This window comes from Neoarius graeffei, chromosome 26 (assembly GCF_027579695.1).
Source record: "Neoarius graeffei isolate fNeoGra1 chromosome 26, fNeoGra1.pri, whole genome shotgun sequence".
NCBI classification, from domain to species: domain Eukaryota; kingdom Metazoa; phylum Chordata; class Actinopteri; order Siluriformes; family Ariidae; genus Neoarius; species Neoarius graeffei.
In genome coordinates, this window is record NC_083594.1 from 34460539 (window position 1) to 34472566 (window position 12028).

The 12028-nt window shown below is 39.8% G+C and overlaps 1 protein-coding gene across 2 annotated transcripts in view; it reads right to left on the minus strand.

Moving 5' to 3' along the window:
* The window catches only part of ptpdc1a (protein tyrosine phosphatase domain containing 1a), a 121465-nt gene that overhangs the window by 45340 nt on the left and 64097 nt on the right, over positions 1-12028 (minus strand). For both annotated transcript variants that reach the window (XM_060909913.1, XM_060909912.1), the window contains 2 exons: positions 2447-3510; positions 786-971 (listed from right to left, as the gene is read on the minus strand). In XM_060909913.1, the coding sequence (XP_060765896.1) occupies positions 786-971; positions 2447-3510 (1250 nt within the window). The remainder of the gene's footprint in view (positions 1-785; positions 972-2446; positions 3511-12028) is intronic.

Consider the following 12028-nt stretch of genomic DNA (forward strand, 5'->3'; position numbering starts at 1 on the left):
CTTGTGCACTTCACTCGCGCGCTGTGTGAGCTGCGCAGGGCCGGACTGTGCACCCTCCAGAGGGCACTCGCTGTTCAGGGCGGAGTGATTTGGAGCGCAGAATGCCTGCAGAGCCGAGCGTATCCGTGTATTGGTGTTGCTGTGTGCACGGCTAACGGTTTTAGTGTAAACGCGAATCGTTTTAAGAACGTTAATCTGATGATCCGCTGATTCGACGTAATGTAAACGTAGCCTAAGACTTTTTCACAGTACTGTATATTGGTATGTATATCATGCTATGTATTTTAGTATGTGTTGACAGAGGTGAATGTACCTATAGTTGTCATGGTATCAGTGTGTCAAAGTTTTGTATGCATTTGGGAGGCTCTGTACAGACTGTGGCAACAAATTTCCTTGGAAAAGGATTATAAAGAATCTGTCAGTCTGCCGGTCTGTCAAAAAGAATCAGGGCACTGTCCCAAATCAGTGTGATCATTTTCAAAATTTTTCTTTACCATACAGTTCTATGGGATGCCATAGACACCCTCATCAGAAGAAGAAGAAATTAATAAGAAAAGGTTGAAACACATTGGATGCTTACACAGCTTCACTGCATGACCCTCAATTTTTAGTAAATCAGCACTGAAAGCTGTATGACACCACACTAGAGTGTGAGAACTCAGTCGTAGACTTTTAGACTGTCAGAGATACACCTTCTTGCCAATTAAATTTAAGTCCTAGTTGTAAGGCTAAGGCTTATTCAATCCCATGAAGGCGTCTGCGTTTGTACTGTATTGTTCTTTTACCTTGTCCATGATGCTGAGGGCTTGCAGAGGATTGTGGCTGTTCTGGTTTAGTGCCTCTACATCCTCTTTGGTGATGACTGGCTCCTTCAGCTGCTCCAACCATGACCACATGAGAGCAGAGAGCAGCAGTGGATTGCGCTCAATACACAGCCTTTCCCATGCCCCTTCTCTGCAATTTAACTCAGCCTGAAAGGCAAATAAAGAAAATTTAAAAAAAAAAAAAAAAAAGAGCACCCACTGAAGGTCTGAGTACTGATTTTAATTAAAAAAAAAAACTACACTGATTACCTAATTGACATTTATTACCAGAGGTGCCAACATTGTGAACAAGAAAGATTAAATGAGATTTAAAATTTAAAAGCAATTTGAGTTTATAAGTTTGCTTTATACAACTGTTCCAAAATTAACATAACTGCTGCCTAGTGTGCAGTCTGGATATCCATGTCAGATGTTGCACATGATAAATGAAGTCCTGCAGACTGCAACCAAAAAACCCAAATAAACAAAAGTTCTTTACACTTATTACTGACATGACAATAACATGTCTCCCCAAATAAGAACAAATAATTCAATCCATCCATTTTCTATACCGCTTATTCATCAGGGACGCAGGGGAGGTTGGAGCCAATCAAAGTTGAATTTGGACGAGAGGCAGTACACCCTGGGCAGGTCGCCAGCCTATAGCAGGGCTAACACAGACAAACAACCATTCATACTACACATTCACACCTATGGGCAAGTTAGAGTAGCAATTTGACCTAATCTGCTTGTCTTTGGACTGTGGGAGGAAACCAGAGCTCCCAGAGGAAGCCCACACAGGCACAGAGAGAACATGCAAACTCCACACAGAAAGGACCCAGTCAGCTGTGAGGTTCAACTCCAGAACCTTCCTGTGAGACGACAATGCTAACTACATCATGCCACCCGAGTTCAATACATAAAAAGAACAAAATTTATGAAGCAAGTCCTGTATGATGCACACTAAAAGAAAATATGAAAGGGTAACATTATTATTGAATGACTTGTTTTGGCACAAAAATGCAAAATGCTTATCCTCTTGTTTTCTATTGGATCACGAGTTATATAAATTCACAGATCAAAGTTCACCTCGATAAAGTTAGTGCAAAGCGAAAGTAACTTCAATCAGAAACAACCTTTTAGGATCTGTGTTATTTTCCCCTTCAGTGATTTTTATTTGTATTCAGTCTGGCCACTGCTTTAAATGACAAAGCTTTAGGTGAGAAAGCATAGTTTTCTGATGTCTTTCATATTGCTATAGCAAGGGGTCAAAATTGTACAGGCTAAATTGTAGATGTTGGCACCTCTGTATTACAAATTGCTAAGCCTCAGAAACTGCCGTGTGAATTATGTGAGAGATTGATATGACATGTTCTTCAGGACATTAGTCACATTATGCAATAATGAACACTCAACCCAAATTTCAAGTTCAGGGTGCGTTTGTGAAAACATCAAACAATGTAATGTAATTTTGTCTAAATATGCTATGTGGGCAGTATGTTTATACACTCCAGTTTCATATAAGAAAATTTCACTTAACCATTTTTGAAAACAGTCAAGAATGGGAAGCAACAAGCTAAATGTATACTAATTTCTGTTCAAAGAAATAAAACCGACCCACATGTTGGTGAAATTTTTTGTACCTGCCACATTGAAATGGTATTCTGTAGAGTCTCCTCTTCTACATCCATCATGAGAGCCCTAGCCACCAGCACACGGCGAACCTCTGGAGAAAGCTCAGTCTGGAGCAAAAGGAAAGGAACATTGCTGCTTCCTGTATAAGTGCCATGACATGTTACTGGTTTTCTATTACCCTGGTCTAACTTTTCTTCTGTCGGCAACCTGGACATTATGGTCGCGTTGTTCCTTGAAAACCCCAAAGATCTGCTGCGCTTTGTCTCTTTCAATGGTATACATTTCCTGCAAACTGGTGAGGGAGGCATGTGTTCCATTTCTCTCTTGGATTCATCAAGGGAGGATGAGGATCCAGCTAGAGAGTCAGGTTTGGAGGTGGAACAGTTTTCAGGAGTGAACAGTGGTCTGGAGACCTGAACATCTGGAGATTCTACTAACCTGCTCTGAGATACACAGTGCTCACTTGGGAGGTTTGACATGCCTGAGTGCCACTCAAATCCCTTGGACCTGGAGCGCAGAGTGTGCAGAGCAGAGTCACTGAAGCTGCGCAAAATCTGAGCTTTATTAACATCATTTACATTCTCAAACTGTTCAGGAGGGGCAGTGGAGGATTGCAAGGTGTGTGGCAAGGTCAAAAGTATGCCCTTCCCCCTCATCTCCTTTCCTAACTGCTGCAAGGCCTGCTGAGATATGGTCTTCTCGACCTCGGCTGTCAGGTCTGGGATCTCAGACAGGTATTTTTCCTCTGCCGTGTGCCTGTTCTCAGCAATGTCTAGCAGGAGCCTGCAGACCAGGTGGATAATCTTTGGCACATGCTTCATGTGGCGAGCCTCATAGCCATGCAGCAGATGTCGCTGACGTGTCAGGTACTGCGACAACGTGACAGCATGTGCTCGTGGTTCGACACTCGAGAACACACAGTGCAGCGGTGCTACAAAACGTGCAAACTCACGCACACACAGTAACTGCCCTCGTGTCTGTATTGAGCTTGGACGCTTTGCCCGCACAAACAAGATGGCCTGGTCTGCGTTCATTCGTGATGTGAACACTAAATAGCAGGCCAAGAGAACACCTGGAAACAAAACAAAAAAAACAGGCAGAGAGACAAACAGATAGATTGTTTATCTAAGGGAAGGGACTTAATACAGCAGATAAACAGTCTTAAATAAGGTTGTAAAAACTATTAGATACATATATCAGGTCCAGACACTAAATAAGTATAACAGTTTACTGTTATACTGGGAAATGATTCATTAATAGCTAAATCAAGTACTGTATTGTAATTACCTCATATACTTGAAAATTCACAAACTGATTTTCTTGGGTTTACCATAAAATACAAAAAAATCCATTTAAAAACAGATTTATTATTATTATTTTTTTAATTAAATGGGAACCCATGACATGACGCTATCACTTGCCATAAAACTCATATGGAGTATGAGACAAGGAGTTTGCTGGTCTGAAGTAATGACAGCAAGCAAATCAAATGAAGTGAAATGTAAGAGTTTAATCTGAAGGACAATAGAGAAGAATTTTGAGTTTAGTGTCATCAGATTCTCGCTTCACAAAATTATATTTACATGTGCCTGTCAGCAGGAGTCACTGTTTTTCTGTAGGTGAATCTCAAATGTGAGTTTGTAATACGCAAATGTATTGAATTAGAGTTAAAAGGAATAAAATGCAATCTGAAATGCAAAATCAAGCTAAATATCAACAGGAAAAACGTTAAATGAGAAAAAACAAAATGTGACACAAATGTTTATGATAAACACGAGAGAGTATGCATTATTGGCAAAAAGAGTAGAGGACTGTATGGATAAAAATCAAATGGCATAAGTCTAAACATTTTGGTTTAAAACCTGTTGCATTAATACAGAACTCAATTACAGTGATATGGTCACAGGTATGCATATATCAAGGATTTTACAAGAGGTTCGAACACCACTCAGCTAATCAGAATTTAGAACTAAAACAACTCTATAATTTGCCTCCTTGTGATTCAGTTCATGAGATTTTGTGTGGTTATGCAACAGATATGCATGGCACAGCTGCCAATGTTCATTGGACGTGACAAAAATAAAATGATAGCTTCATTAATATTCTAATGCATTTGCATACTAAATTATACTAGTGGTAAAGTATTATGGTTCTTTGCTTAATTTGATGCAGTTATATAAGGCCACTCATTTTTTATTTTCTGGTTGACGGATTTTTCAGGTCAAATTGTGTGATGTAGGGCGAAATAAAAAAAAAAGGCTACAAGATTGAAAAAAATATTTATTATAAATGAAAAAAAATGTGTCATAGGAAAAAATAATAATGCAATAAAAATAATATTAGATTCTAATAATAAATATTTATTATTAATTTAAGTTCAGCCATTCGTCATAATAAACTCGCCGACAGTTTCTCCTTCGGCAGACTGCTTAAATGCAGCTTGTCCCCAATTTAAACGAACCTGCACGAACGAAGTCATTGTAATTTGTTATTTGAATCTTCTCACGTGGCATGAACACGCTTCCTGGACGCCGCCATTATTTGCAATGCACTTTGGGAACTCTCGAGATGCAAGACACGAGACGCGAATACAGTGGGGTCAATACAGTGACCGAAAAAATGGCAAGTTGTATCGCAAGGTATCAAATGGTCATGATAAAGATGCGATTTAACGTTTAATTTAGATTAAATAAAATTATTTTCACATCGGCATCTTTTGAGAGATCGGCAGGGGAAAAATAAAAGTTGAATAGTTTTTTTTCAAGCGGCACTTTTCTCAGCACTTCAGCGGATCCGCCAACCAGATAATATAAAACGAGTGGCCTAAAGCAGAACTAATTTACATTTTACTTTTTCAATATCATTCAATAGGGTTTTTTTCATGAACAAAATTACATGAATTGCATGGCTCTAAAAACCTAGCCTGGGCCCGCCCATCCTAAGCGTGACGCAACACGAGGGCCTGTTCCGAGCTTAGTCTGGCCAGGCAGGCTACCTACAGCATTTCCAAGCTCCCGAAAAATTGGGAACCAATCAACTTTGAGCATCTCCAACGGCCCTGGGTAGAGGCGTGTTCAAGGCAGTGACGTAGCAGAACTGCGACCGGAAGCCATAGATTGTTTACAGAATCTATGCCGGAAGCGCTTCATTCACATCACGAACATGGAGCAGCGGCAAGCCTTTAACACAGCGGTGGATGCTGTATTGAAAGCATTCAACAGGAAGTTCTCATTGAAAACGGAGCAAAGAGCAGCCCTGGAGGTATTTATTGAAAGGAAGGACGTTTTCGCCTTGCTCCCGACCGGCTTCGGTAAAAGTTTAATCTACCAGTTAGCCCCATCGCGTCGCATACGTCAGAGGAAAGAGTGATGTGATTGGTTTAAGCTTCGTCACAGCCTTTTCTGGCTTCGACCAGTAGCAAACTGAGGCATTTCAGGGAGGCGGGTCAACCACGGGCTCTGGGAAACGGTTTGGCTTAATAGCTTGGCCAGACCAAATGCTCGGAGAGCTTTGAAGTCGCGTTAGCCAGACTACTAAAAACCTGCATTTAGCATGCTGTAATTCAAGATTGTAAGATTCCAAAAGGGGCGGCACGGTGGTGTAGTGGTCAGTGCTGTCACCTCACAGCAAGAAGGTCTGGGTTCGATCCCCGTGGCCGGCGAGGGCCTTTCTGTGTGGAGTTTGCATGTTCTCCCCGTGTCCGCGTGGGTTTCCTCCGGGTGCTCCGGTTTCCCCCACAGTCCAAAGACATGCAGGTTAGGTTAACTGGTGACTCTAAATTGACCGTAGGTGTGAATGGTTGTCTGTGTCTGTGTGTCAAGGCCAATTTATGCTGACAACCCAGTCCTCGCAGACGGTGTCGCAGATAGTGTCTGCGTAGCCCCCCCACCTTCGCAGATGCTCTGCGCGCACCTCCCAAAAATTGTGACCACCGCAGAAGCCTCGCAGACAGCGTCGCAGACAAGAGGGCTCTGATTGGTCCACTCTACATCCGCTGTACACGCACTTCCGCTTCCCTACTTTCCCGGTTTGTTTTGTTTTCACGACCGGCATTTTTAAAAACACAAGCGAAGATGGAGCAGCATGAAGAGCGGTTGATTGAGGAAGTACGTACATCTATACGACTCCAGTTCTAGTCATTATAAAAAAAAAAAAAGTTCTAGTCATTATAAGTAACCGGAGGATAAACACTCCACTAACCACACCCACCAACTACTCCTAGCGACTTCGCGCCCCCTTGCGTTGTGCTGGTGAATAACATCGCGCACGCCTATTACTCCCCGCTCAACAATAAATTACAACTGTCTGCAAAAAGCTATCTGCGAAAGCCTTGTTGCAAGAGCATGCAGAGGCCTTCAGCCCTGCGATGACCTGGCGACTTGTCCAGGGTGTACCCCACCTTTCGCCCGTAGTCAGCTGGGATAGGCTCCAGCTTGCCTGTGATCCTGTAGAACAGGATAAAGCGGCTAGAGATAATGAGATGAGATGAGAAAAGATTCCAAAAGGCTTGCAGAAGTTCAGATCTGTTTTTACTAACCTAACACAAACTGATTTAATGTGATAAGGGGGAAAAAAACCAAAAAAAAAAAAAAACACGAAATCACTGCAGTTTTACAAGAATGTTGATCATTAACAGTATTACAGCCAGTTTATTTTACCAGGGCGCTGTGCCTTGCCCTCAAATACAACGCCTTGCCTAAATTTATATGCTCCCTGCTCATAAAAGCACCCTTGACATACGTTCCACCACATATAGAAAGTGTGCCCTAAGGGCACTTTCACACCAAAGGTTGCCTTTTTCAAGTTTAGCTTCTAGGGTCATAAAAGTAAACTAAATGTGACATAATGTATCACTTTTGTTCACCGTTTTTGTCTGAGGGTCGGAAAGAAGCTACACAGTCAGTGGTTCTTCCATCCTATCATTATTGTGGAAATATTAGCCATTTTTAATGTTTTTGACAGAATCTGCAGTCCCAAATTAAATTTTAAAATATTGCATCGAGTATTAAATAATTTCTGTCCCATGCATGGCTGAGCATGTTGCTTCCTTATATAGGGGGTGAGTCAAGAAATGTCCATTCCAAATTTCATGAAAATCGGTAAATTCGTTTGGCCGCTATGGTGATTTAACTGAATCATGGCATTCCGTGTTAAAACAAATAAAGTGATTGTCCTTTCCTGAACAACATGAGTAACTGATAATGTGTTGTGCATTATCAGTCTAGAATAACATTTAAGAAATTGTTTTTCATCACTGTTTTCACCTCATTTTCAATTTGAACTGTTAAGCAGGTAGTGAGTTTTTCAGCTATTCGAAATCCTGATGTAGAATCTGCGTTAAAAATCTGTCCTCTCCAGAACTTAGGATAATCTGTAAAACTTACCTCAGTTTTATGGAGAAATATTCTTACTGGATTAATTAGGGCCCAACAATATAAAACCAATGAGAAACCATCGCATTCAAATGCATGGTTGAGATACATTTACATAAAAATGTTGTTAAAGGGGATGTCCTCTCCAGAACAGGATATTTAATATCATAATAGGCATATTTTGTACTGCGTTACACAATGTCGGTAATAATGTCGGTCCAATGCTAAAGAGGCATAGCGTATATGAAATGAATAGATTTTGTAGACGACCAGGACTTTCAGATCAGACATTCTGTGTTCATGGGAATTTCATGTTCAATTATGGCCATTGGAAAATAAGTAGGCATAGTTTTGGTGTTGTTGTGTTTCACTGTTGTGTTGTTCATTGTTATTTGATAAAAAGTTAAGTTTTTGTAGCATTAGGCCTTCTTGACAGGTTTTTCTACTGATGTGTAGGAAAGCGAGAATAGACAGATGAGGAACTTCTGAGATTGAACTAGGTGGCAATTTGAGAAAGAACTTTCACCTCAAAGTTACCATCTGGGGACTAGTACTAGTACAAACAAAGACCTGTCGGTCAGACAAGTCAAATAATTTGGATGTAAATGTGCCCAGGTTACAATATTGGTTAATTTTCTGAGAAAATTAAGCGTTAAAGAAAAATGTCCTCTCCTGAATAAATGCCCAAGACTCCCAACACTATTAATTCTCTCTCACTGACTAGATGTTAAATGTTTGCTCTCATCAAATGCATAGTTTAACATATGAAATTTGTGGCTCCAGGTGTTTTGGATGTAAATTGCTAACTTATATGTTAAGTACTTTTAGGATAATAAGGATAAATAAACCTTCATTATTGTAAAGGTCCAAGAAATAATATAATGGTCCAAGAAACTGTGCAAAAGGTTCTTTTTTCAATCAGAAAACATATTCAAAACTGTTGCCATAGTTTTCCTGAGTAATTTTTCATTTGAAAAAGTGATGTTAAACATTCTGTCCTCTCCTGAACAGAAATATGGATTTTGTGACCTGATTTGATTTGCGCGGTGACCGGAAAGTAGATACAGTATGAAGTTGAAATTTTCTAGTCACCTACCAGATTGGTGTATCTTTCTAAAAAGGCATTTTAGCTGATTTCCTGGACCTATTTCTCATTTCTAGCTCTATTGATGTGTGAAGTGACTCCTAAAATAGACTGAAAAAATTCACCAAAAACTAGATTTTCCAAAATATGTCCACCATTGATGGATATTTTGGTGTCTCTTTGTTCCATTAACATCTCTGCAATAATTAGGTGGAATGTAGGGGACCCAATCCACCAATTAGGCTTAAATCTGAATGATAATGTAAAAAAATCCAAATTTGTGAATTTTACCTTCCTGCTATGTTAAAACTAATACATTTTGGAATTTGAAATGACTTGTAGCCTTGATACTTGAGATACATGTTACCCAATATGTATTCTATGGAATTCAGGATGGATTTTTGCATTACACTGAAGTTCATTTTCAACTGTTTTTGGGACTTTTAAGGCAACCTTTGGTGTGAAAGTGCCCCTAAGGAGTACTAACGAATGTTGCCGACTTCCAGTGGAAGGAACATATGTTGACCAATCACAACATACTATTAGTGTGGATCATAGTCATGCTCTGTTGACCATTTTGTCTTGTTAGTGGAGTGAAGCTCAATACTTAAGAGAATATGGTAATGCATCGACCTGATTTTTGATGGCTTTTGCAACTGAATTGCATATGTGTACCACCACAGGAAAGCTGATCATAAGTGCAAAGCAACATATCTCTCAAACATGACCACCAGACAAAGAAATTTATATCTTTATTTACATAAGATAGATGGGATTTTATACAGCACTTATTTTTAATTTGCTTTTTTTTTTAAAAAATAACATTTACTAACATGTTTTACAGAAAATATTCATGACAGTTTTTGTTTCTCCTTCACAAATTTCCAAGATGATATGCTGGCGGGGGGGGACTCGACACCCTGTGGTTTGGGCAGGATTCCATGAAGCGGATGTGCATCCAGGTCTCTAACAAAATTAGTTTCGAGTGTTTTTGCTACTTTGTTTTCATAATAAGCTTGGTACTAAAATACTTTGAGCATCTTGCTTTCTTACAATCACGATGACCCAACAGAATAAAAGTCCATAACCATTTTGGAATTGCTTGAGGAAAAGTCGTGAAATGGAGAGTTATCACTTTTTAGCCTTTGAAAGAGCAATGTAAGAATTCTCGACGCCTGCGAATGAATTAAGCTTACTCAAGCTTAACTTTCAAGTCTTAACTTTTAAGCTGATTTATTAATATTGTTTTTTTATCATTCTATTCAGGTTGATTTTGTGGCCGCACGGTGGTGTAGTGGTTAGCGCTGTCGCCTCACAGCAAGAAGGTCTGGGTTCGATCCCCGTGGCCGGCGAAGGCCTTTCTGTGCGGAGTTTGCATGTTCTCCCCGTGTCCGCGTGGGTTTCCTCCGGGTGCTCCGGTTTCCCCCACAGTCCAAAGACATGCAGGTTAGGTTAACTGGTGACTCTAAATGTAGGTGTGAATGTGAGTGTGAATGGTTGTCTGTGTCCATGTGTCAGCCCTGCGATGACCTGGCGACTTGTCCAGGGTGTACCCCGCCTTTCGCCCATAGTTAGCTGGGATAGGCTCCAGCTTGCCTGCGACCCTGTAGAAGGATAAAGCGGCTAGAGATAATGAGATGAGGTTGATTGTGTGCCCTTAAAAATATTTTGCTCATACGCTCATTGGGAGCTCCACTTTTAGGCAGTGCCTAAATGTACATATACACCAGCCACTTTAATAGGAACTTGTTCTTGATTCTAAGATTCCTGTTCTTGGCTGGCAGGAGTGGAACCCAATGTGGTCTCCTGCTATTGGATGCTGAGATGCTTTTCTGTTCACCACGGTTGTAAAAAGTTGCTATATCCTTCCTGGCAGCTCAAACTAATCTGGCCATTTTCCTCCGACGTCTCTTATCAACAAGACGTTTCCACCCACAGAACTGTCACTCACTCAATGTTTTTTGTTTTTCAGACCACTCTGTGTAAACTCTAGAGACTGTTGTGTGTGAAAACCCCAGGAGATCAGCAGTTTCTGAAATTCTCAAACCAGACCATCTGGCACCAACACCCATGCCACAGTGAAAGTCACAGCAATCACAATTTTTCCCATTCTGATGTTTGAATTGAACATTAACTGAAGTTCTTGATTTCTTGATCTTGTATGATTTTATGCATTGTGCTGCTATCAAGGGATTGGCTGATTAGATAACTGCATAAAACAGCAGATGTATGGACATACCTAATAAAGTGATCAGTGAGTATATATTACAATAGTGAGTCATTGATGCAAGGTAAACACAAGTCTGATGATTTACAGATCTATATTCTCTAATATTTGTGGTAATATTAAAACTAAATCCCAATGCACCATGTTATCAGTGGTAAAAGCTAAATTTATTATATCAACACTGACAAGTCAGCACTAATGAATCCTTTATCTTTAAACTAATTTGAAGGAAAATTTTTTAATGTATTTAAAAATTTTGCACAAATCCACTGATTATTTAAATGTGGAAACCTGTCGGTGTACTTATCAAAGCTGTCTGTCTTTGCTGTAACATCAGCATGCAGCATGGTGCATTATTCTCCATTATTATACTTGTACATACAGGACACTTTTTTTGATGAAATTAACATGTTCTATTCCCTTCTAGCAGGTTCCATTCATTTGGTTTGATAGCATGCAATATTGTGAGCATATCACTTCTCCTACGTGTTTTACATCACTCTACCCAATGGAGAATGATTACCCAAGATTGTAAACACGTCTTACGATATTGCATGGTTATCAAGACGACGTGACATGACACGCTGGAGACATAAAACTTCCACACTAGCGAGCAACTGTGACAATTTGTAAACAAGCATGGCTGCCAGGTTTGTTTCGTAAAATAGAGATGATTTTGAGAGAATTTTGAAGAGAAAGACGCATTGAACACCCAAAAGGAATGTGTATGAATAATAATAATAATAATAATAATAATAATAATAGCTTTATTTTGTGGTATATCAGATATATTCCATTCAGCTAGCATGGTGTTGAACTCATCTTCGACTCGTTCAATACCATGCTAGCTGAATGGAATATATCTGATATACCACTCAATGACAGCCAATATTATTTACATAATAAT